Consider the following 26,699-nt stretch of genomic DNA (forward strand, 5'->3'; position numbering starts at 1 on the left):
GCATAGGGGATGGGGGTGTTGCTAAAGTTTGGTAGCTGTCCATTGTTCCAGGGCACAGTTTCAAAGGATTTTTCCGTCCATGGGCAAGTATTCTAATCTTGATGTTGCAACCTAGTGGGTGGTAATTTAGCCCAGGAATGAAGCTACCCATTATATTTATTTGTTTATGTATGTTGGTGATTTGTCTGCATGTAGGTCTGCGCACGTATGTGTGTGCCTGGTGCCCACAGAGGCCAGAAGACGGTGTCAGATCCCTTAGACCAGAGTTACAGATGCTTTTGAGCCAACATGTGGGTGCCGGGAACTGAACACCACTCCTCTCAAAGAGCAGCAAGTGCTCTTAACCACTGAGTGATCTCTCCAGCCCAGAGAATTACATTGTTAACCAATGTCCTGGGCCTTGCCATGAGTCTGAGGAACTGTGGGTGCTCTGGCTGCCTGGAAATACACAGGTAATGTGCCATCCAGCACACCTCCAGGGCTGACCTGACTGGGGCAGCAGAGGAAGAAAGAAAAGACAAACCTTCAGACACACCAGAGAGCTGGGATTGGGTGGGTGGGGCTCTCTGATGGAGAAGCTGCCACAGCCACAATCAGCTGAGCAGGGAGGGGGTGCAGTTCATGCAGCAGAAAGAGGATGCAGGTTTAGCTGTTCTCTGTAGGAGTGGTCTCTCTAGGGGAGCAGTCTTGGGCTGTAAATACGGGGTGAGAGAGAGAGAGAGAGATGGTGGACCTTTTCTGTACACACTATCAACGTTTGCACTCAGACCAGCAGGGAAGGCTTTGCCATTTCCCTGAGACTGGGGAGTTGGGGTCCTTGACATGGCTGTGCTCATGTCAACTGCACACACTCACCAGGAAGGACTTTATTCACTCAGGGCTTCCTCTGCTCCCCACAGGATCGGGCAGGGGAAACACATTCATCTAACAGCTGGTAGGCCTAGTTAATTCTGTGTCATAGTCTTGGACAAATATTTGAAAGTGGTTACGGCAGAGTCGGGGATCCGGGCCAAGGGTTAAGACAGCAAAGGGGACAGATACAACAGGAAGATGGAGATGCTGAGCTTTTTCGGCTGTCTAAGAGATACCCGTGGCTTCACCAGAGAGACGGGGTTTAAGCAAAAGTGGTCTTGAGGTTTCTGCCAGGCAGCCAAGATGATGTTAACACGAGCCTGTCAGAGGTGTTTTCTCAGCCAGTGAAGGTCTCAGCTCCACCATGTGACCTTCAGAACCGGTGCTTTCCGGGTGAATTGTGTACAAACGTGATTTTGTTCTGATGGATCATCTGACAGATGTTGACTCGAGGGCATCTTCCTGGCTGAGATGTTTCTGGGCTGAGATTTTTCCGGTGGTTATCATCGTCATTGTACAGCCATCCCAGACCCCGCCAGCTTTCGCTGGGTTTAGCCGTAGAGGTTTGCTGGTGTGTAAACAGTTTGCCTTGTGGCCTCCTTCCATGTTTTATAACAAAGCTGTTGCTTGAGTACAAGAACGGAGACAGAATAAACACAGAGCACACCCTCAGTGGTGATAGGGTCAGGGCCACACTTCCTCTGCCGTTTGTCCTCGTGTTCCCCGCCCGTTTCAGTGTGAGAACACAAGAAGACAGCTGCCTGTAAATCAGGAGGAGGGCCCGCCCTGGACACCAGGTCTGCTGGCGCCTCCATCCTGACGCTCTCCTCCCAAACTGTGAGAAATGGATGTCGTGTCTATGTCTCTAAACTGGGGGTAGTTTTGTATGGAGGACCAAATGGACAAAGCCTTTCAGGCCCTGATCACACATGATTCGCACATGCTAGTTCCCCTTCTAGAAGCCAGTAAGTCTTGTTTTCCCCATGTCAAATCTCTGCTCGATGACAGCCCATTCCATGACCTTCCATGGCCTTCCATCCTCCCCACCCAGGACTCTCCTCCTCTGTTTCATGTCTCCAGGGCCTCCACCAGCTCCTGCAGACACAGTCACGATTCACTTGCTTGCTTCATGTGGATCTGCAATAGATTAGATGATTCATTGAGACTTTGGGGTTTGTTTATTGCTGTACCCCCAATACTTAGAGCAGGGCAGGGACATGCAGCATAGGGACCGGCCCAGTCAGCATTCGTGGAATGGACAGGTGGACGGCTAAGTTTCTTGCAATTCTTCGCAAGATTAGAAAAATATTTTAATTCATTTTTGAGAATTTGCTACAGTGTGTTTTGATCATATTCACCCGTCCCTCAACTCCTCCCAGATATACTTCTCCCCTCCCCCTCCCTCCCTCCCTCCCCCTCCCCCTCTCTCCACTCATCAAGTCTAATTTGTGCTCTTTACAGCTTTTGGGCCTTCTTCCACTGGATGGTCAGCTTCATAGGCACTACAGTCTTAAAGAAAGCGGACTCTTCTTCATCCAGTAGCTGGCAAGTGCCAATAGCTCCTCGGCCAAATCAGTAGTTTTAAGTATTTTGGATGCACACAAAATGTATCTCAAAAATAGGGGCTGGAGAGATGGCTTTGTGGTTAAGACTGCATGCTACTCTTGCAGGGGAGAGAGAGGTTCGGTTCCCAACAACAGCATGGTGGCTCACAACCACTGAAACTCCAGTCCCAGGGGATCTGATGCCCTCTTCTGACCTCCTTGGGCACCAGGCATGCATGTGGTGCTCATGTGTTCCTGCAGGCAAAACGTTCATATGTATAAAATAAATAAATCTTAAAAACAAAAAACAAAAAACAGGGTTTGGGTATTTAGCTCAGTGGTAGAGCCCTGGGTTTGGTTCTCAGCTCCGAAGGAGAAAAAAAAAAAAAAAAAACAGACAAAAATTTAATTATCTCAAAAGTGGTCAACAGGAATTTTCATTACTCTCATTTGAAACCAACATTAAAAGGGCTCAAAAGTTAAGAGTACTGGCTGCTCTTGCAGAGGCCCTAGGTTCAATCCCAGCCCCCACATGTCTGCTCACAATTGTAACTCCAATCCCAGGATTTCTGACACTCTCTTCTTCCCTTTGCAGGTACTCTGCACGCATGTGGTGTACAGGCACAGAGGCCGGCAAAACACCATACACATAAAAAGAAAAGAAACCAACAGGTGAGAACGTTCAGAAACGCCAGGTCTGCTTACAACGTTGTTTTCAGAAACTGTTAAAGCAGCCACTGGGGGGAGCCCCTGCTCGGTCCTAACAAGAAAACCCGCCAGGCTGGACCAAAGGACTGAAAAAAGTTCAGTCTTTTCTACAGCTAACTTTAGGGGCAAACGGAGGTTTCCTGGCTCGGTGGCAGCGGCAGCCACAGCAAGCGCCTTCACCTGCTGCGCCGCCTCGCTGGCCCACAGCTTCGGTTTCATTGGTCGGCCCTGTCCCCACTGTTGTGTATATTTAATGTGAATGTTGCCCACAAGCCCATCTGTTTTTTCTTTCCTGGGAAAAGAGAACAATCGGGATTGTCTGAGGATAAACCTATATTCCTAGCTTAATGCGGACTTGTCTGAGCAGCATTCTTTGATTTATTTTTCTTAAAACTCACTGCCAGGTCCTTAAAAAATAAAATATTTCTAAAACAACAACAACAAAAAAAAAAACAAAATCAAACAAAAAAAACCACTGAATAGTTTTGTTTTCTCTGTCGTTACACTTGAAAGCTCAGAGTAAAAATATATTTTGTTTTCTTTACTTCATTTGTTTTATAATTCATATATATATACTTTGGCTGAGTAGATAGTTCAGTCCCTAAACTAGATTGTCTTTTGAGCATAAGGACCCGAGTTCCACCCCTACAATCCACATTAAAAAAGAAAAAAAAAAAAAGCTAGCATTGTGGTGCGGATGGGGGCATGGGGAGCGGGTGGTATGGGAGGTGGGACAGGAGGTAGACAGATAGATCTTTGCTGCTCACTGGCTGGGTAGTCTGGTCTACTTGGCAAGGTTCAGGCTAATGAGATTCTGCTCTGTCTCAAACACAAGGTGAACAGTGCCCAAGAAACTACTCCTGAGGCTGTGGTCTAGCTGCCACTTGTATTCATGCACACAGCAATATAGAGACACAGGAGCATGTACAAACACACACATAACTCACACACAGCAATATAGAGACACAGGAGCATGTACACACACACACACACACACACACACACACAGACAGAGCAATATAGATACACAGGAGCATGTACAAACACACACACACACACAGCACTATAGATACACAGGAGCATGTACACACACACACAGCAATATAGATACACAGGAGCATGTACAAATACACATATAACACACACACACACACACACACACACACACACACCAAATCCAGAGCTTTTTTTTCCCTTTCTAGTATATGGGTTATTATGTCAATTCTCCTCTCATTTTATGGATTTTGATTTTTAGTTTGTTTCCTGACAAAGTTCAAGCTGTCTACTTTAAAACTTCAAGGCAGGGGAGAGTGACTTGCCAGGTTGTCTTGGTCCCATCTGTACACAGAGGACCAAAGTCTAGTGCCCTGGACATGGTGATGCCAGCAATTATTTTCCTATTTTGAAAAATCAAAATAAATTATTTATTAAAATAGCCTTGAAACACTATAATATATTCAAGGGATAAGATTTCATTCTTGATGCAGTAAAATTTTGTTTTTTGCCTGAGGGGGTATCTGGTTGTGTATCCCACACTGACTTTGAATGTGAAAACTTTCCAACTCTGCCTTGCACATGCTGGGATTACAGGTGTGGGCCACCATACCTGGTTTATGGAAGACTTAAGGAGAGCAAATATTTATGTATAACTTGCACCTTCCCTCTTCTTTCTTTCTTTCTTTCTTTCTTTCTTTCTTTCTTTCTTTCTTTCTTTCTTTCTTTCTTTCTCTCTCTCTCTCTCTCTCTCTCTCTCTCTCTCTCTCTCTCTTTCTTTCCTTCTTTCTTTCTTTCTTTGTTTCTTTTCCTCTCTTTGGTGGTTTGAATAAGAATAGCCCCCATAGCCTCATACATTGAATGCTTAGTCATCAAGGAGTGGCACTACTTAAGAAGGATTAAGAGGTGTGGCCTTAGCTAGGCGGGCCTTTAATCCCAGCACTTGGGTGACTGAGCCAGGTGGATCTCTGTGAGTTCGAGGCCAGCCTGGTCTACCGAGTGAGACTCAGAACAGGCACTAAACTACACAGAGAAACCCTGTCTCAAACAAACAAACAACAACAACAAAAAAGGTGTGACCTTGTTGGAGTAGGTGTGACTTTGTTTTGTTTGGTTTGGTTTGGTTTGGTTTTTCGAGACAGGGTTTCTCGGTAGCTTTGGAGCCTGTCCTGGAACTCGCTCTGTCGTCCAGGCTGGCCTCGAACTCACAGAGCTCCTCCTGTCTCTGCCTCCAAGTGCTGGGATTAAAGGCGTGCCCACCACCGCCCGGCGTGCTGTGGTTTTGTTAGAAGAAGTGTGTCACAGAGGGTGAGCTAGTCCCAGCGCTCAGGAGGCAGAGGCAATCCGATCTCTGTGAGTGCAAGGCTAGCCTGGTCTACAGAATGCATTCCAGGACAGCCAGGGTTCCACAGAGAAACCCTGTCTTGAATCTTCCTTCCCCCACAAACAAAGCCCAAGCCAGGCCCAGTGTCTCTCTCTTCCTGCGGATTTGGATGCAGACCTCTCAGCTGCTTCTCCGCTCTGTGTCTGCCTGTGTGCCGCCATGCTCCCCACCAGGATGGTAATGGACTTAAATCTCAGAAACTGTAAGCAAGCCTCAGTTAAATGCTTTCCTTCGTGAAGGGTTGCCGTGGTCTTCAGAGCAATAGAACACCAAGACACTTCCCTCCAATCAGTTTTTTCTTCCTCCATCAAATCTTTTATCAATTTATCACAATTTATAATGTTATTGACAGATGAAGACTAGACTGTTCAGTTGCCAAAAGCCCTGAGCTGGGGCTTGGATTGCAGTCTAGGGAAAAGCATGTAGGCCTAGCATGCCTGAGGTTCTGGGTTTGATGTCATCAGTGGGTACAGAACAACTTTCCATTTTCTCACACATAGATCTCTCCCAATTACTTGACTAAGAGCTTGCCAATTTAAATAAAAAAATAAATAACCAAGTCTTTTATTAATTGTTTAGGAATACAGTGCTTCTTGGCATAGGAAAACAATTTAAAAGATGAATGAGAGAATTGTTCTTCCGACTTGAAGGCACTTGTCAGTCAGAGACTTCAGTGTGGCCAGGGGCATCCCAGGATGCAGTTTTGGAAAAGTGGGCCTTGAGTCATCCACAGGCAGAAGCCAGGTAGAGAGGTGGGAGCAGAGCAAGCATGGGCAAGGACGGGCCAGGCTGAAAGTAGAAATGAGTCCATCTGTGGGTGACCGCGACTGGAGCAGGGGAAATGGATTTGGAAAAGGCCTTTGAGAAGACTTAAGGCAAAGCATAGAACCAATCGACTAAAAGCTTCTTATTAAAGGATTCCTAAATACCAGGACCTGCTCTATACACTAGGCATACAGAGGTGAAGAAGGCAGAGTTTCTGTAGCCAAGCAATATAAACTTGTGTATGTGGGTGGAGAACAAGAAATAATCACATAATTTTTATTAATGGTTTCCTTTTAATTATACGTATGTGACTGTGTATGTGTGTGGGTATGTGCACTGGCGTGCAGGTACCCTCAAAGGCAAGAAGAGGATGTCATCTACAAGGTGAAATATGCATATCTTAACTCTTTTGCTAGCCTAGGTTGCTTTATTAATGTTATGTCACTATGAATTTCTTTTATTTTTCATATTTTTTTTACTTTTTATTTTAAAATATAATTACATCATTTGCTATGGTTGTCTTCATAGGAATTCTTTAAAGCCATGTCCCAGTTTTGTGGAGGAAAAGATGACACTGTCTTACATAATCTCCAGCTTTGTCACCACTCATGGGGTCAACTGCTAAGTGACCACCATGTAGAAGGGGAAGGACTGAGAGAGAGCTTGTGCCAGTCACTCCTAGTTGTGAAAGTCTCCCTTTTCCTTCAGAGAATCAGCACGTGACATGATCACTTGACAAATGCCCTGATCGAAGCTGATATCATCAATCATGGGTTTATAATCAATCTCCAGTTCAAGCTGTGCATGTGGGGTGTGTGTGTGTGTATGTGTGTGTGTATGTGTGTATGTATGTGTGTGTGTGGTGTGTGTATGTATGTGTTATGTATGTGTATGTATGTATGTGTGTGTGTGGTGTGTGTATGTGTGTGTATGTATGTGTTATGTATGTGTGTGTATGTATGTGTGTGTGTATATGTATGTGTGTGTGTGTGTGTGTGTGTGTGGTGTGTGTATATGTGTGTATGTGTGTTGCTGGGTCCTAATGGCTCCCTTGGGGGAGGGGATGAGAAGGCACGGAGTCAACAGCACAGACACCAGGAGTCAGGTGAAAGGCAAACAGCAGACTCGTTTATTTAGTATGGGGAAGGCCTTACATACCCTCCTCCCAGCACCCAGGCTGTGTCCTGATCCGGTGATGTTGCATGGTCACCCCTTATTGGTTGGGCTTGATCAGGACCTCTGACAGGGTCTGTTGCTAGGCCCTCAGGTCAACTCCAGGTTGGCTCATAAGGAAGTGTTATGTGCATGCCTTGGCAACTGGATTGAGCCTTATCTTCCTGTGGGGTGTGTGTGTGTGTGTGTGTGTGTGTGTGTGTGTGTGTGTGTGTGTGTGTAAGTGAAGCGTGTGAACCAGTTCTTGTTTTTTGAAATAGTAATGTAAAATCTAAGTGTTTCATTTCATTCACTTCTTATGTACACACACCCCAGCTTAGAAACCAGTGTTAATAGTAAGAGTCTGGGAAAGGGGTGACTATTTCACTATTTCACTGAAAATGAGGAAGGGAGGAGACTCCGAAGTCACATTCAAACTACAGTGGCTTGAGTGACAGTGCCCCCATAGGCTCAGATGTTTAAATATTTGGCTCCCAGATGGTGCTGTTTGTGTGCTGGAAGAAGTATGTCACGGGGCAGGTGGGGGGCTGGGGGGCCATCAGCAGGCTTTGAGGTTTCAAAGACACATTCCACTCTATCTCTCTGTCATAGTTCACCCTCAGCTTCCTGGGTTTGGTTCAAGATGTGAGCGCTCAGCAGTTTCTACCATCCTATCCGCTGCCTGCTGCCATGATGGACTCATCCTTTGGGATCCATAACCCCAAATAAACCCTCCCTTCTATACATGGCCTTTGGCCATAGTGTTTTATCACAGCTCTCGAAAAGACCCTAACAGATAAACTGAAACCGAAATGACGAAAAGAGCGCTTTTACGCAGACTGTATCAGTCAGGGAACAGAGTGTGAGACACTGTGGGAACAAAGGGTTTGTTATGGGAATTAGGGGAGGATGCTGGGAAGTGAAAGCCCCAGTGGGAAAATCGGGGGACTGAAGAAAGAATGATTGACTGATCCAGCTGGACCTTTCAGCGCGTGAGAAAACTCAAGATGAGCCCCAGCTGCCAAACAAGGGTTGCTAAGGTTTATGGGAAGCTGCTGCTTCTGTATCATCAGTACGGCCTCTGAAGAGCCATCTGCTGCTCACGAGGGACCTGGGAGCACCAGTGAGCACAAGGTCAGCAATGGAGAAGAGGAGCCAGCTGTTCAGGAAGAGGCCAGGACAAGCTGAGAGGCACTGCACGCCACTTTGTCTCGTGGTCCTCTGAAGACCGCTGTCACTCTTGAACCGCTCTGAAAAGACACCCAGTTCCTTGTAAGCTAACTCTGAGGGGTGCAGACGGGACACCAGGAAATGCAGACCCCAGTCCCACCAAGTTGATGGCACAGTCCAGCCCAGCCCAGAGCAGAATCTACCAAGGGCCTTGAACAGGAAATGAACTCAGTGTGCCCCAGAGACAAAAAGCCGAGGCCCATACGTGAAGGAACATGATCAGAGAGGCAGGCAGAGGCCAGCACATTGGATGTGACATCTTTGACCCAATTTTAAATCCCAAGATTTTTAAGAAAAGTATTGTATTTTGAATTATTATTTAAAAAAAATCATTCTGGCTGTTGTGGGTGGTCGGGAAGCAAGAGAAACACTGGAATATAGGAAACCACTGTGGTAACCCAGGAAAGTGCCCACGATAGTCTGGGTCATGAAAACGTCTCTAGAGAGACCTACTCAGGGCGTCTCATTTCTCCAACATAGTTTTTCATCGACACACAGCTCTCTGTGCACGAGGCATGTGATAGGCCCTGGTGAGAGGTAGCAGGTCCCACAGTGATGAGTGGGCAAGGAGGGCCTAGTACTCACTAGGCACCAAGATCTATCCGCGCTCTGTCTCTAACGACAATCCTGGATGAGGAAACGAATATACACCTGAACCAATGCCATGCAGCCCAACAATGCATTCAGTTGTTCCTCCCTCGCCTATCTTCAAATCTAAACATCTTTGCTCTTTCCACAGCATCCGGCTGCCTCATAGGTGAAGGCCCTGGGGGGGTTCATGTACACCTCTCGTGGCTGACACCTGCCTAAACACCACACCGGTCTGGCTTCTCAATACCCCAATTGTACAGGCTGGTGTTTTCCGTCTACCTTCAGCCTTCCTAGAGATCCCACACCGCAGGGCTCTAGGCCAAGTGTCATGTGGCATGGTGTATCACGGAAGGCTTCATGGCAGAGGAGGACTGTCCACAACGTGCTATTCAGGAAGAAAAGGAGAAGTGGGGCATGGTGAAGGGTTAGGGTTAGGGTTCCAACATCCTCTTCAAGTGAACGTCCTTACTTAATTTCCTCCCAGCGGCCCCACCTCTTCAAGGCTTTATCTCCTCCAAAGAGGTGACCACAGGCTGGTAATTAAGCCTGAAAAATACACAGGGAAAGAGATCACAGGAAATACAGCCTCCAGTACAACCACATCGCATCCACACAGCACGGTCCAGAATAACAGGGATCCTGCCGGGGGCCCCAAAAAGGAAATGGACTCAGTGTGCCCCACGGCTGTGAAGAGAGGCTCAGTGCATGAAGGAGCAAGGTCAGAGAGGCCTTGGGAGGATAATTTTCTAAACCCTAGCTCCTGAGACTTAAATAATTGACCTGGTGTTTGGATCTCCACATCCCTACTTGAGGCTTTATGTTACTTGAACATACGTGATTTTAGGAGAGAGAAAAGAGGTTTGCTGGGCGTATCGCTCACTGGAATAGTGTTACTCTTGATAACTAGAGGATTATCAATGCTACATAATTCTTTGTATCTCATTTCATTTTAAGTGTATGGACCTTTTGCTTGCGTGGATGTCTGTGCAGTCCTGGCACCAGAGGAGGCCAGAAGAAGAAATCAAATCCCCTGGAACTGAGTTACGTTTGGGGATATTTGATCGCCCCGTGAAACCCTGAGACTGTGTTAATTAAATTAACCTTGGGTCGAGGGTCAGAGCCAGCGGCTCGTTGACAGGAATTAGCCATAGAGAGTAAGGAGGGTCCTGGAAGACAGACAGTCGCCCAGGAAGGAGTAGGGAGAGACTTAGAGATGCACGGACTTTTTTGGTTTCGGACAGTGGAGAGATGCTTCTCTTGCTAGGTCTCCAGCCCAAAAGGAAGGGCAGGCAGCTGGTTGCTTCTCGGCTTCTCTGATGTAGCAGGTTTTCATCCCAGTGTCTGACTCCCGAGTCTTGGGACGATAGAGACTTAGTTAAAAATCTGCATTTGGTGGCCTCAGCCAAGCTGGTGCTGGAGGGACCAGAAATCCTGTCAGGCTGTGGTCTGAGGGCTGCCTTGCTGACTGCGGTGCCTTAGGGCACAGACGGTAGTTAAAATATCAGTGGATTCAGGTGTGGCTGCTAAGCTGCCAGAAAAACAAAGTTACAGTTGTAAACTGTCAAATACTGTCAATGAGGATTCTGGGGATTGAACCTGGGTCTTCTGGAAGAGCATCCAGTGTTCCTAACTCCCAGCCATCTCTCCAGTCCCTACATAACTTTTTTCTTTTGAGACAGGGTTTCTCTGTGTAGCACTGGCTGTCCTGAAACTTGCTCTGTAGACCAGGCTGGCTTCGAATTTACAGAGATCTGCCTGCCTCTGCCTCTCGGGTGCTGGGATTAAAGGCACACACCACCATCATCACCACACATATATATAACTCTTATCACTCTATGTTATTGTCAGGTAGTGTGTTAGTTGGTTATATGTCAACTTGACACAAGCTAGGGTCATCTGAGAGGAGGGAACCTCAACTGAGAAAATGACTTTATAAGATTGGGCTATAGGCAGGCCCCTAGGGTATTTTCTTAATTAGTGATCCATGTGGGAGAGCCCAGGCCATTGTGGGTGATGCCACCTCAGGTGTGGTGGTCTTGAGTGCTATAAGGAAGCAGACTTAGCAAGCCATGGAGAGAAAGGCGGTAAGCAGTGCCCCACAGCCTCTTTTGCATCCGCTCCTGCCTCTAGGCTCCTACCCCATTTAAATTCCTGCCCTGACTACATTCAATGATACAGTGTGATATTGAAGTATAGGTAAAATAAGTTCTGTCCTCCCCAAGTTGCTTTTGGCCCTGGTGTTTCATCCCAGCAACAGGAACCTTAACAGGCAGTGTCGTGTTATTTCCTGTAGAAGTTCTTTTTTTCTGTGCCTAAGAAACTCCTGGAAGTGCTTTTGTGTCTTTGTCTCAATCGACACCAATAGCACAAGATAAAAGCCAAAAGACCAATGGATAAAGGACATATGAGAATTATTCTGATGCACACAGCAGCTAAAGGACAGATAAAGACAATGAAAAAGAAAACCAAGTTTATTTTGGTATTAGTGGACTTTTATTGATATCACTGCCCCTTCACAAAATAGCTCCAAAGCATCTATGCCAGTACTGATTCAGGTTAAAGATTACTCAGAGTATATACGCGAAGCCATACTGTAGGCATATGCTGTATATCCATCACAGTTACTTAGTGAAAATATACAGTCTTTGGCTAGTAGTTATGTACACGGCCCGCCTGTCACATGCAAGGGCTACAGACTGACTAGTTAGAAGACATTTTTAGATTTTTCTTTCAGAGTATGTAGTGATATATTATGTACCCCAATAAAATTTGCCTGAAGATCAGAGAACAGAACAAGCCACTAGAATAAACATAGATGTCAGGCAGTGGTGGCACACACCTTTAATACTGGCACTTGGGAGGCAGAGATCCATCTAGATCTCCGTGAGTTCAAAGCCATCCTGGACTACATGAGATTGACTCAGTCTAGGAGAGACACAGAGCCAGGCAGCGGTGGCACACAGTACTTGGGAGGCACACACACACACACACACACACACACACACACACACACACACACACACACACACGCCTTTAAATCCAGCACTGAGAAGGAAGTGATATGGCTGGGCCGGAAACGGTATATATGGTGTGAGGAGACAGGAACGCGAAGCTTTTCGACTGGAGACTCTTTCAGCAGAGGACTCGGAGACATTCGGTGAGAGGATTCATGGAGTTATGGGGGTGAGATGGGGCAGTGGCTTATTTCATTGTCTCTCTGATTTTCAGGCACATTTTATTGGGATGCATAATCTATCACCACAAGAGTGAGTTACCTGGAGGGAGCTGGACAACTTCATGACTATATCGTGGTGTCTGGCTGGGAGTCCCACCAACAGCACTCAAAACCCCCTGCAGCATGAAGAAGGATGGGATTTGGGGAAATCCGTGCGTGGAGGCTGAGTTTCTAGCCAGGGACATTCTTTTCTCCTTAGCTCACTGGACCTCCTCTCTAAGGCAGTTTCCATTCCTCACAGAGGCTAACTTGGCCCCCTCCACACCTCCACCAACAGAATTTACTATTTCCTGTTGCTCTTGATTTCTTTAAAAGATATTTCTGGTTTAAAAAAAAAAAGATTTTGTTTTGATTTCAGATTATGTGTGTGTCATGTCTGAGCGTGGGCTTGTGCACATCTGTGCACTGCTTGCAAAGGCCGGAAGAGAGAACTGCAGCCCCTGGAGAGGAGTTCTAGGTGGCTGAGAGCCTCCCAATGGGGTTGCTGGGAATGGAACTCCCGTCCTCTGTAAATGCAGACCACCTCTCCAGCCTTTTCTAATATGGTATCTCACTGTTCCTTTTCTGATATGGCAATTGATATGCTAGTACTCTGGGAACTCTGAAATGATAATGAAATTCATATTCGCCCAAGATGAGCTTATTAAAGGAGTTGACAGCTGTCCCTGTTGACTCAGAGGAAGCTGGAGCCAATCGGGAGTGATGCTAGAGGAACCTTTGAGTGGGGAAAGTTCTGGCGCTTGCCGATCAGTAAAGCCTCTCTGCAGTGGGTAGCTACACCTCTCTTTGCTGTATGCTTATGTGCTGTATATTCTGTGAACAGTCTGGGAATATCCACCAATGTCTTAAACATGTGACTCCTATTTGTTAAAGATGTTAGTATCCTTTCACCCTGGCTTGTGTACTGAAGATGCCTGAAGATAATAAGAAAGCTAGGTAAAGAGAGAGAGAGAGAGAGAGAGAGAGAGAGAGAGAGAGAGAGGAGAGAGAGACAGAGACAGAGACAGAGAGATGACAGAGGAAGAGAAAGAGAAAGAGAGAGAGACAGACAGAGAGAAAGAAAGAAGAGGAGGTATAGTAGTTACACACCTTTAATCCCAGCATTTAGGAGGCAAAAGAAGGCAGATATATGTGAGTTCAAGGCCAGCCTTGTCTACATAGTGAGTGCTAAGATAGCCAGATGAAAAACTGTCTCAAAAAAAAAAAACCCATAAGCAAGCAAGGAGACCAAGGGTTAGAGTTGTGCAATATGGAGTAGCCAGGGATTGGCCAATGCCTGGTGTCTACCAGCCTTTCTACCTCCAACACACACAATTGGGAAATTATTCAAAACCAAGTTTTAGGCAATGTGGAAGATTTAGGGGAATAACCCATGGCCCCTGCCTTCCAAAAAAGAAAAATCTCATTGGAAAGAGAAAACACACGCACAGCAATTAGATAACAATGAAGTGTGTCCTCTTGAGGCACTGAGCAACCAGTAAAAAAGGAGACTTAAGAGAATTTGAGGAGCCAGAAAAATCTTTTTTTAACTGCTTAAGTTTTCGCACTGTTAGTGATCAACTCTAGGGCCTTGTCCAAGCAAGGAAAATGTTCTACTAAGAAGCTCTGCCCGGGGCCCTCTACGAGGGTTTTATTTAAGAAGCAAAACTTGAAATGAGCCTTGAAGATGGGTTCAAGTCAATGATGAGATCACATGGTCTCAAAAGCTACGTGGGAGGTTCCGAAAGCCAAGTCTAGCGACCTTGACCGTGGAAGCCAAAAACCATTAGCATGGATCTCTGAGACATGCTGCAGTGTTCGGGCCCATAGGCTGACCCAAGTGCCACTGCTGAGGGCCAGCTTGGTGAGGTCTTGCTCACCAGCATGCAGACAGGCCTAGGCTTGGTGACAGGGGTCTCAGAACCCTCTGGATGCTGGAATGTGTGGCTAGAAGCCCAGAGAGCTGTTGCACATGGGATAAGTATGCGTGGACACTTGCCCAGAATTGATATTATCGTGACGGTGCTCACTCAAGAGCTCGATGAAATTTTTTGGCTGATTAGAACAAAGACAGTTTTTGCCCCTAGCAATCCCTACAATTTGGATTTTACGATTAACTTTCTAGCGTTAGTTATACTTTCAAAATCATGCTTTATATTTTCTAGCCAAGTTAATGAGCTTATGAATTAACGCCCGCTCCCCACCGAAAGCATTTCAGTATGATCCAAAAACCATTTCAATGCAGAGCGCTTGTTGGCAAAGTGGTCTCCTATGGAGTCTTCTTTGAACGAGGGCCTTGGGGTTTTTTAGTCTTTCTGGGTTTCTTGTTCTTCTGGGTTTTCTTCCCCCTCTTTTGCTTCTTCTTTTGGCTGACCTGCAAGAAGTGAGAAAAGGGCAATGCTTCCAAATCTTGTGATTTTCCCTCCCGATGATCGAACTCCTCCCGGCCACCGTCATTCCTTGTCCTCAGGACCAGCTGAAGTAGCTGCTCTCTCCGAGGCACTGGTCTCCTTATCGGTTCTCCACACGTCAGAGAAGCGACTACGACTCTCTCTTTGCTCCCGTTTGTCTGCTTCCCCGGAATCTTGCTGTCTTCACCTCATGCTCCTTCATCCCCCACCTGTGCCAAACACAGCCCTCTGGGGCTGGTACTGGTACCTTCCGCCCTTCATGTAAGCCAGTGGTTCTCAACCTGTGGGTCGAGACCCCTCTGGGGGTTGCGTATCGGATATTCTGCTTATCAGATATTTACATTGCGATTCATAACTGTTGTAATTCAAAATCACAGTTATGAAGTAGCAACGAAACAATTCTACGGTTTGGGGTCAGCACAACACGAGGAACTGTATTAAAAGGTGGCAGCAGCATTAGGAAGGCTGAGACGCACTGAAAGTGGACAAGGCTGGGGGAGAGGGTTGCCTAAAGCTCCCCAGCTGGTCTGTGGCAGACCCAGGAGTCAGACTCGGGGGCTCAATGCAGCTCCCCACTGCATACTCCACGGCCCTTTTCAAACCTGGCTCCTTAGCACACCACACAGGGTTCTTTCCACTTTGTCCTGGCTTCCTTCCCATCTCCATCCCTTTGTTCTCGACACTTAAATTCCAGCTGCATTACTTCAGACTCACTGAACACAGCCGCTTCCTCATGAAGCCACCAAGGTCCAGATTGTACTTAATTAACTTCCTGGTAAACACCTTCTCCTTCAGGATCCAAATCAAAGGTCACTTGATACAAAGAAGTCTACCTTTATACTTTCTATTTTGCCTCCTGGCCAAGCCAATTACTCTTTCCTTCATAATTCTCAAGATTCTTGTGTATACACTATTCTATACGTCTCCCACTAAGCCTGTTGATTTTTAGACATGGTTAGTGATAATATGCTATCCAGGGAAGGGGTGATAGCTTGTTCCTTTTGAATCCATAGTGTCTTACTATGCGATACAATTCAAAGAGATGGAAAACGTATCCTTAATGGATATGCCCATATCCTGTGACCCCCAGAGTCTCTAAAAGGAAATTGGGTCCCTCCAGTCACCCACCTGTTTCTCCCATTCTTTCATCAGCTTCTTCACGTTTGCTGAATCTGGGTTCAGACAGGTTTGAATTCCGTTCTTCAGTGTAGCGCTGCCAAAGAACCACCAGTGAGCTTTCTCCTCCTCAGTATAATTTAAAAGTTCTTAGCAGAAGCAGTGGGGAAAAACATGCATTTTACTGACTTTTCCAACGGAACCACTTAAAATACAGTAAAATGTTTTCCTAAGATTAACAGGTGGATTTCAGAAATTGTAGCAGACCTTTCAGGAGAAATCTCATGTTTTAATATTCATTTCTCTGGACAACTTGAGACTAAGAATAGCTACTCCATAGAGAATCCCTTGATTTGGGTGTCAAAGGTTATATATATATATATATATATATATATATATATATATATATATAGCCTTTCACTTCATAATTCTAACTTCCAAGAAGCTGGGAATGGTGGCTTATGCCTCAGCACTCAGGTGGCTGACATAGAGAGAGGATCAGTAGGTTGAGGCCATTCCTGGCTATGTAAGAAGACTCTGTCTCAAAACAAAACAAACAAAATATTCTAACCTCTAGATAAGTATTACTAGGAAAGACTTAAAGACTATACTGCAATAGTAACAGTGTGCCAATAGTAAAATTTTTGGCATAACCTACATTTCTAGCAATGGCCATTGGCTATATAAATCATGGCATATCAATATGATGGAAAACAATTTAGCCACTAAAAGTCTTTATTAGGGCCAGTGAGTTGGCTCAGCTGGTAAGCACACTTGTCTCATAGGCTTGGAGAGCTGAGTTCAACTCCCAGAACTCCAAATAAGGACAGAGGAAAAATGGACTTCACTTAGTTGTCCTGACCTCGACATGCATACTGTGGCATGTGCACTTGAAAATGCAGAATAATGAATTAGAATTTATTTTGCTTTTTGGTTTTTTGAGACAGGGTTTCTCTGTGTAGCTTTGAGCCTTTCCTGGAACTCACTCTATAGACCAGGCTGGCCTCGAACTCACAGAGATCCGCCTGCCTCTGCCTCCCCCCCCCCACAGTGCTGGGATTAAAGGCGTGTGCCACCAACGCCCAGCTTATTTTACTTTTAATTTATGTGTGTCTCTGTGTACTTGTATACAGGTGCCCACTGGGTCCAGAAGAAGGTATAGGATCTCCTGAGTGTGGAGTCACAGATGGCTGTGACTTGCCCAGCATGGGTGATATAAACTGGTCCTCTGCAAGAGCAACAAGTGCAGCCTGGTGGCGGTGGTGGCGCACACCTTTAATCCTAGGTGGGAGGCAGAGGCAGGCAGATCTCTGAGTTCGAGGCCAGCCTGGTCTATACAGTGAGTTCCAGGACAGCCAGGACTCTCAAAAAACAAAAACAACAAACAAACAAAAAAAGCAACAAGTGCAATTAACCTCTCGGCCACCTCTCCAGTGACCCCTCAAAAAATTTAAAAGTTATTCTTAGGACTCAGGTGTCCTGTCCAGTGGGGAGTATATGTGTAGCCCATGAAGAGTCCTGGGTTCAATCCCTAGCCCTCCCCCCAAAACCTAACAACTATGGCATTTTTAGAGAAATGTAATTGATGTGAGAATCTGTCCATTATTACTGTGTTAAAGCAAACTACAAATGGGAATTTCTCCTTATCCACAGGAAGATGTCCAGGTTCCTACACTCTCAGATGGTGCCTATGTAACTTAAGATAAACTCTAATGTATAAATTAAAGATATTAACAATAAACAATATCAAAATAAAACAATGACAACCATGTACCATAATGAAGTTACTAAAAACTTATGAACCATTTGTTTCCAGCATATTCCATTCAATACTGTGGACCATGGCTGACTTCAGGAAACTGAAGCTTAGGAACTTGAATTAACAGATAAGAGGAAATGACTGGATATAATGTGTAAGTTCTTTTGACTTTACTTTTGTATGCATGTATATATGTATGTGTTACATATAAATAGGAACACACATGAGAAAGAAGTGAAGGTGCTTTAAAAGATGGCATGCTGAGGGGTTAGGAGAGCAGATTATGATTGTTTTCTTCCTTTCAGCAATCTGCTTTAAACATTTAGGCATCTAGGAGCCCACTTTTTTTTTAATTTAAATTTTTTTCATTTTACATACTAATCACAGTTCCCCCTTCCCTCCCCTTCTCCCGCTCCCTCCCCACCTCCTCCCACCCCACTCCCCATCCACTCCTCAGAGAGGGTAAGGCCTCCCTTGGGGGGTCAACAAAGTCTGCCATCCCAAGTTGAGGCAGGACCAAGCCCCTCCCAGATGCCAAGCCCCTCCCCGCTGCGGCAAGGCTGAACAAGGTGTCCCACCCTAGGAAATGGGCTCCAAAAAGCCAGTTCATGTACCAGGAATAAATCCTGGTCCCACTGCCAGGGGGCCCACAAACAGATCAAGCCACACAACTGTCACCCACATTCAGAGAGCCTAGTTCGGTCCCATGCAGGTTTCCCCAGCTGTCAGTCCAGAGTCCCTGAGCTCCCACTAGCTTGAGTCAGCTGTCTCTGTGGTTTTCCCCATCATGATCCTGACACCCCCCCCCCCTTGCTTGTATGATCCCTCCTCCCTCTCTTCGACTGGACTCCAGGAGCTCAGCCCAGTGCTTAGCTGTGCATCTCTGCATCTGCTTCCATCAGTTACTGGATGAAGGTTCTATGATGACAATTAGGGTAGTCACCAATCTGAGTACCCTCTCCACTATTGCTAGGAGTCTTAGCTGGGGTCTTCCTTATGGACTCCAGGGAATTTCCCTAGCACCAGGTTTCTCTCTGGCACGCACGCACGCACGCACACAACACACACACACACACACACACACACACACACACACACACACACACACCTTTTTAAATCCCAATTGTATTTCCTTTTATCTTTTAAAAATTGTGTCTTTATTATTTCATTAAGAATTCCATTCAATGTAGTTTGATCAGATTCATAGGAGCCACTTTTTGACATTATTCAAATACATGTTTTCTGAATTAGAATCCTAAATAGCCTTAAAAAGGTAAGTTTGTCTTGGAAACACTTTATTATTTAAATGGTATGTCATCTTTCATTTTCAGTCTTCATCAGAAATTTCTTATTTGGGGAGAAGAAAAAAAGGCAGAGCAGACAGATTTATAGAGGAAACAACAGCCTGTGTGAGCAGTTAGTCTGAGGGTGAGACCGCCACCAGTTCAAGGTGGAATGTGCACGTTGGAAGCTTTCACTTACATGATTTCAGTCTTGTTGCAGTTAGGGCTTGGGGCAAATTGTTTGAGGTCTACTAAGGATCTGTGGTGGATCATGCCTCGCCGAGTGTTGATGCAGGAGCAACGCTGATTTCTTATTATGAGGGTTCCTGTAGGAAAGGGAAGACACCTGTTTAGGTCAAGGACTCACTTCGCATGGTCGGTTAGAATGATGCATTTGACCTAGTCGTCATTGCTGTGAGCGAGTGTGTGTCAATCATCACTGCAGAGCTTCAAGGTAGGCGTAATTTCCATCCTGGAAATGAGGAAGCCAGGGCCAAGGACAAAGTCATTTAAGCCAAAGGGAGCAGGGGAAGAATTTCAGTTGAGGTCACTCTGAATCCACTCAGATTTCTTAACTACCTTACTCCACAACTTCAGAAGAACAGAAAACTTCCACAATACTTAACTAAACCCCTATTGAAGTTAGGCGCACACACACACACACACACACACACACACACACACACACACACCTGACTGTACTATAAGGACTGGTTCCTCAACCCATTTATTACCTAATTTCAGGGGCATGGAACTGATGTAGGTATGGACAGAAAGCTCTACTTACAATAACTAATTACCACTTCAATCCTTACCCTTTCTCATTCCCACTGCTCTGAAAAATCGTTTTAAACATATTGTCTTTGTCCCTTAATACTTACACAGACTCAGCATCTATCTACCTAGGTTTTACTATCATAACTTAACCACAAAACTTCTTTAAAGATGTGGAAACTACATTCTAGGAAGGTTATTTGTCCAAGGTAAACAAAGTCATGAATTTTTAAAAAGCCAGAAGCAACGTCTCTGATTTCTGAATTCTCGGTTGGTTAACCACAGACATGCTTATCAATGTGCAGTATCAAATGCAGATGATGCAGGAGACAATTCAGAAAATGATCTCCTCTCTCACTACCAGTTGCCAGTGCTACAGATTTCATATCTCACATGACAAATGATAGACTTACGTGAAATGGAAATAAAGCACCCAGAAATTCCTTTACATCTGGAAACATTAAATGTTCGAATATATTTTGAACCCTCATTGGAAACTACCAATACCTACACCAAGAAGGCATATTTGACTTGGCAGGTACAAATTATGACCTTTGGATAATTGGTCACAGCATCCAAATGCTTTGATGAGTGAGCAATATTACTTTTTACTGCATGCAAAACATTCAACTTTATCTGCTGAACCCGGAAGGCTTCTTATAGTGTTGCATGTCTCAGAATTTACTAACTTAATACAATGCAAAACTCCTCACCTTGAACTCCACACTGATCCAGGAAGATGATGCTCAAAAGGAAAAGAACAGTTGACTTCATGGCAAAGCAGGTCTGTTTTGAGTCACTGTGTTGGATTCAAGTCGGAGAGCGTCTTTAGAGAACATGTTCTTGAGAATCATATTTATTTAGGAAATCCCTTTCCCTTCCCGGCTCTGATTGGCTGGTCTCCTCAGCTGACCTAGAAGAACTAAATTAACCACAAGCACAATTGTCCTGGGGAAAACCCTACCCTCAGATCCCAGGGAATTTCTGCATGTTTTACTTCCATTTCGTATAAATGGGTAGTTTATAGAAAGGGATGCGAAACCTCTAGTACTCACTTTGAACTCAGCCAGAGTCACCACCTGGATGCAGAATGGATTATACGATGAATATATTAGTGCCATACAATGAAGGTTGGAGGTGTGCCTCCCACATGAGAAATATTAAAGCTCAGGGAAGTGATCCTTTTGTATTTGTATTGTCGTGTACATATATCTGTACATTATATGACTACATTAATCTTTTCTCACACTTTCCAGACAACTTAAAGCATCTTAATTTGTTGAGGGACTAGATTATTTTCTGCTTGTGGTAAATCCACTTCGCCTCATCGTTGCTACCGTTTACTATTCTTTTCATTGTTAGATTAGTTGCATAAGCCGCAGCTGTTCCATCCCTTGCTCCCTTCTCCAACCATTTCACAAATGTCTGTAACACTGACAGTGTGATGATTAAATGAAAACACCTGTTAATGGGTGTTTTCTAAGGAGTTTAAAGAGGCTACATATATTCAACAGCAGCCAACAGCAAATAATTTTAAAAATAAAGTATCTATTAAAACGTTCTGGCTGTTCAAAATTCTTAGAGCTATTGAAACTAAAACGAGAGTCAGTATGACAATGAGAAAAATGATATGAAGCGTTCTCAGAGAACATTATTTTCTGGGACAGGATGAGAGGAAAGAAAAAAAAAAACAGGACAAAGGAACAAAGCCAAAAATTACCCTTTCAAAACAGGATTTGAGAAAAAGGAACAAATAAAAACAAAAGCACATTAAAAAAAAAAAAAGCTGGTGGGTGCTATATATAGTCCTCTGACAGGTCACGTCCAGACAAGGATGCCATTCGAATATAATGAAGAAACAGCAATGCTCTGACCAAATGCTGGAGAAGACTGGCAGGAGGGATTGGATTTTTTTTTTCTCTACTTCACACAATAGTTAATTAGGATAGGACTGGCAAAAGTATTAGAGATTTTTTGACTCTACTTCACACGATCCTTGGGTGCACTCGTTAATAGGGAAAGATGATAGCTAAGAGATGCTACTGGACTGTAGTAGGTGAGTACTACACATCTGGACTTTGTCTCCTCGTAGACTGCATCTGGACTTTCAATTCTTTCTCTACCTCCTCTAGAGAGGGCTGGACCAGGGTTTCAGTGAACTGGTTCACGTAGCTTCCTTTTAAACTTATCCTAGAAGAATACCATTGGACAAAATGAACAATAGCACATAAATTACTTTTCCTCCTCTCTCTCACACGTCACTCACTCCCTTCTCTCTATCCATCTTCTCCCTAGATCAGCTGGTTTGACAGAATTGTAGGCAGTTCTGGAGGGTTTTTAGTTTTACAGGCCACAACCCAAGGTATACATCAATCTTGGTAAGATTAAAAACAACGTAATCCTTGAATCAAAATAAAAGTCATCTAAACAATGTTTACCAATTTTTAATTATGTACTCCCTTTCCCTATGGAAAAGCATATATAAATTAACTAAAATTTGAAAATAAATGAACCAAAAATCAAAAGTAAATTTCTCCTTAAAGAGAGAAATGGAAATATATATATATATATATATATATATATATATATATATATATAGAAAGGGATTTTAAATTTTGGTTGAGCGCTGACCATTGTAATACAGGTTTTTTGTTGTTGAGCTAATGTCAAGGTCTTACTATGTACCCCAGGCTGGCTTTGAACTTGCCATTCTCCTGCCTCAGCCTTCTGAGTATTGGGATTGTAGATCTGCATCCTGTGCCCCACTAATGTCTAAGGATTTTTTTAGCCCTCCCAGACTGATGGGTTGTCCTTGGAGCAATCGTTCTTCCACCTTTCCCCAAAGAATGCATGTTTTAGGATAAGGAGATAATTTATATTCACACTTTATGTCACATGATGCACAATTTTTACTAGTTTCTATGTGGGTTAGTAATAACTAAATAAAATACGACAGAAATCATTTTGAAAAACAAAACTTGTGGTGACTTTGGACAAATTTATTTATTGGTTATGTTTACTCCTGGTAATTAGGGTGGACCTGGATTCAGGTACCAGTTTTACTGCTTGGTGATTGCTGAGTATAGATGACTTCTGCCAGCCTTGGATCTCTCACAAGAAAGCAACCGCCAGTTTCCCAAGTGGTTGTTAAAGATTAATAACAAGAATATCCTGCCAGTGGGTAGCCGTCTAACAGAGGCTTGTAACTGGTCAAAGGGTGGAGAATTAATGACTGTAGAGTGTTCTGATCCTAAACAGGACATCTGTGTCGCCTCTGCCCCCAGGTTCAGGGACTATCCCAGAGGAGGAGCCTGAAAGAGTGTAAGAACCAGAAGCCGGGGAGGGGAGGACTGCGAGTTTTCTGGACTGGACATCCCATTGCACTCATGAAGTCACTGCAACTGTGTTTACCTGCTCGGGACATGCAGAACATCGGTAGTCATTTCATCATGCCTATGGGGCGGGGCTCCTGAGGCCCCACCCTTAATGTTTATGAGTCAAAAAAGAAAACAAGGTTTGAAAGTGGGAGGGGCATTTCTGGGAAGAAGAATGGTTTCAAGCAAGCAAGGTGAGGGATGAGAGAGGGCAACAGGCGGTGCAAATGCCTACCATTGATACATGCATGTATGAAACGGTCCAAGTGTGTGTGGAAAGAACCCACTCCCAAACACAAGCTGCACGGCAGCCCGCGGCTGTCCTTTCTACCAGAGCTGATGGAGCCTTCTTAGCCTAAGGAGGAAAGCAGGCTCCGCATGAGCTGTATGGTTTTATTTTCCAGACTGATTGCATCCCTCTTTCTCTCTCATGTCCTGCCTCCCCACTCGTGTCTGCAATGTGACCACTCCGCATGCTTTACCCTGCAGCACAGTAATTTTACCTTCTTCAGCATCCTGACTTTGGGAAGACGTCATCACTTAGCTCCACCATGGAGTCCTCATGGCGCCTCCTGGCCCGTCCTCATCGAACTGATGTAGGAAGCAATGTCAGCTTATCCGGGGCACTCTACTCTCTCCTTCTATTAGGAGGGGGGTTTGTAAAGATCCACGGTTGAACATGATAACCCAGCACCTCTCCTGGAAGAGTGTTCTCGAAGCCTAGTAACTGTACTCAGTATAAATGCTCACAAGTGACACACAGGGACCAGAGCCCATTTGGGCAAGATCTGGCATCAGCCAAGGATTGAAATCTCGAGCCACAGATTCTGTGACCTCTTCCAGTGGGGCTGTGCACAGTGCGCATGCCCAGCCAGTTTGCTTCCAGAACTTTCCTCCACCCGGAGTGCCCAACGCTCACTCTACGCCGCCGCTGGTGTAGCTGCTGGGGCTGCCTGCACTCATCTGCTGAAGGAAAGAAGCACTTTAGGGAGGAAAGGTAGTGTGTGCCCTGGGGCTCTCCCCCTTCGTCCCCACGGTCCCTCAGCCTCCTGGACCTGAGGAGGCCATCTGTCCCCAGGAAGCGGAGTGGAGGCTCACCTCGGAGGAGGACGCCTGGGAGCGTGTGGCTTTCTCGGGAGCCTTGGTGAGGGTGGGAGGGAGCGATGGCTGCAGAAGCCCAGCTCATGCATGGAGGCCACAGGGCTGGGGAATATCCCTGGGGGGTGGAGGTGAGGGTGGCTGAGGTGACCTTGAGGAAGGCTCATTGGGCAGGAGCTGGTGTTGAGGTCGGCCAGAGCCCCTGGGTCCCAGATGCTGGCATCCCCAGATGCTCGTATCCCACATGCTCGCATCCCCAGAGGCGGGGAGCGCCAGAGCTCAGGCTCGCTGCTGCTGCCTTGCAGGGGCTCCTTCCTCACTAACAGCTAAAAGGAGGCTTCCTGAGCACCAGGAAGATCCTTCCAGGGTAAAGCTTCTCAGATCAGCCTTGGGCCCTTAGGTGTGAAGATAGACCATTTGGGTTCAGGCTCCTAAGACATTTGCTTCCCAGCCTCCATGTTTGATACTTGCACGCCAGCTTCCTTCCAGAGGAAGTGCGGTGCAGACCGGAGGGACGGAGGCGAGAGAACCCCACAGAGACTTACGGGCTTTTTAGGAGAAATAGAAACTTGCTAAGTAAGACAGGATGTTGCTGGAGTTTCTCATAGGCCTGGGAAGAAAGCCAAGGATTATCAGGACTGTTGCAATCAACAGACAGCTCTTAATTCCCTCCTTGGACAACAACGACAACAAAACCCACTTCTTTTTTTCCATGTCAGTGTCCCTGAGGAACTCGGTGATGTAATCCCCAGGAGCCAGGCACAGCAGGCTTGCTGGCCCTCTATGGTGTCTGGCCTGGCCTGCCTGCCACCTGTTTCATTATGGAGCCGTGTAGACCGGTTTAAAGAGGTTAACGGTGCGCATGTCAACTGTCTTAGTAAAGACCAGAGAGGCTTCCTTTTGCTTGTCGGAGGGGAAGTTTCTCTCAGATTGAAACTCACATGCCCGTTTTAATTTCTCACTGTGTGGACTTCCCCACTTTTCACCAGTTGCTGCTACTGTTCAGAGAGCCTAACTTTAAAACGGGGTGTTTCTCGAAAGTCTCAAGCTGTGAGTTAGCATCCTGAATTCGTTTCCCTCAGTCAGGGAGTCACTCCTTAAAAAAAGAAAAAACAATTGAAAAACTTTTTCCGCTAGCAAATCATACTTTTGTGTATGTATTTCAGGTCCCAAACAAAAAGGAATAAATTCTTCCTTCGTTAATCTTATTGTCTTGGCTTCGTGGTTTATGTCTAATAAAAAGCCCTTGGGGCTGTTTGATTTGTGACTGTTAGGTGGTTTTGAGAGATACCGTCCGTCCAGATGTGATCCCAGGGTGGCGACAGGCAGCACAGTTGTTTTGTCCTGGGACTTTTGGCGTAGCAGTCTGTCTGCAGTCTGATGACACACAGTAGTAATGGTCACAAGAAAGCTGCTTCCAAGACCGAAGGAAAGCATCCTGAAAAGGGAGGATGGGTTTTTCTGTCTTAAATATTCCGACTTATTTTAAGTGATTCACTCACAAGTGTGAAAAGTAACTCTCCAGGGGCTGGGGCGCAGGAGTTTAGGAACAGTAGTTGCTCTTGTTGAAGATGGAGGTTTGGTTCCCAGCACCCATACGACAGCTAATAATTGGCTGTAACCCCAGTTCCGGAGGATCTGCCACCCTTCTGGCCTCCGCAGCATGACACGCATGTGGTACACAGACACACCTGCCCACAAGACACCAACACACACAAAACTATGTCAATCTAAAGAAACAAAACAAACAAAAACACTAAGGGAAAAAATCCATTTTAATAGTTTTTTAAATTTTGAGACAGGGTCTCATGTAGCCAGCCTGACTTAATTTTTTTTTTCACATAACTGAGGATGACCTTGACCTCCTGAGACTCACCTTCTGAGTTCTGGGGTTACAGGTGTGTGTTTCCATGCTGGAAAATTCCACGTTCACGAACGCTTCATTGAGCCTTTTTTTCCTTCACTCCAGTTCATTCATCAAACTTTCATTATGATTCTAGATTCTAAGGACACAAATACCTTTGCCCTCAGAGAGCTTGTAATTTACTTGGGGCAAATCCACACTAAACAAACAATGACTCTGGGAGAGAAATGGATCCCATCAAAGGACAGTACACATTGACTGGGCAGAGAAATCTCCAGCTGTTGTGAAAAGCTTCAAACCGCTGTTGGAATTAGAGCCGGAGGGAAAACCTGGGGTTCCTAAGTGTGGGGCATGAGGGGGCGTTCAGAAGCTTCAGGTGCTGTGCCGGGGTAGAAGACAGTGGGGCGGGATTGGGAGGACTGAGTCTAAAAATGTAGCCGGCGCTGAAGGGTGAAGAACCGGTTAGAGTCTCTAAAGATGAAATGAAGGATCCTAGTCAAGAGAGCACGTCCCAGAGGTTTATGAAGCGAGCACACGCATGTACACACACACACACACACACACACACGCACACGCACACGCACACG

At 45.4% G+C, this 26,699-nt stretch overlaps 2 protein-coding genes and 1 long non-coding RNA gene across 5 annotated transcripts in view; 1 reads left to right on the top strand and 2 right to left on the bottom strand.

The window, feature by feature from the left end:
- Window positions 1-588: 588 nt before the first annotated feature.
- On the bottom strand, window positions 589-3,079 carry LOC143267532 (uncharacterized). The gene is made up of 3 exons (XR_013042672.1): window positions 2,941-3,079; window positions 856-1,989; window positions 589-692 (listed from the first exon to the last, which is right to left on the bottom strand). It is a non-coding gene; the product is annotated as an uncharacterized LOC143267532 (long non-coding RNA).
- An 8,610-nt stretch (window positions 3,080-11,689) lies between these two features.
- Cxcl9 (C-X-C motif chemokine ligand 9) lies at window positions 11,690-20,646 on the bottom strand. Its single transcript, XM_006987222.4, has 4 exons — window positions 20,490-20,646; window positions 19,202-19,328; window positions 15,973-16,057; window positions 11,690-14,807 (listed from the first exon to the last, which is right to left on the bottom strand). Exons 1-4 carry the CDS (start codon window positions 20,548-20,550, stop codon window positions 14,703-14,705), a joined length of 378 nt encoding a protein of 125 aa, XP_006987284.1. The 5' UTR covers window positions 20,551-20,646; the 3' UTR covers window positions 11,690-14,702.
- Window positions 20,647-23,322: 2,676 nt separating this feature from the next.
- The window catches only part of Art3 (ADP-ribosyltransferase 3 (inactive)), an 86,314-nt gene continuing 82,937 nt past the window's right edge, over window positions 23,323-26,699 (top strand). Inside the window, exon 1 of one of the 3 annotated variants that reach the window (XM_076546669.1) lies at window positions 23,323-24,147. The gene's annotated coding sequence lies outside the window, so the exon portion shown is untranslated. The remainder of the gene's footprint in view (window positions 24,148-26,699) is intronic. The other 2 variants (XM_076546662.1, XM_076546673.1) reach the window with 2 other exon arrangements.

The sequence above is a fragment of the Peromyscus maniculatus genome, chromosome 10 (genome assembly GCF_049852395.1).
Source record: "Peromyscus maniculatus bairdii isolate BWxNUB_F1_BW_parent chromosome 10, HU_Pman_BW_mat_3.1, whole genome shotgun sequence".
NCBI lineage: Eukaryota > Metazoa > Chordata > Mammalia > Rodentia > Cricetidae > Peromyscus > Peromyscus maniculatus.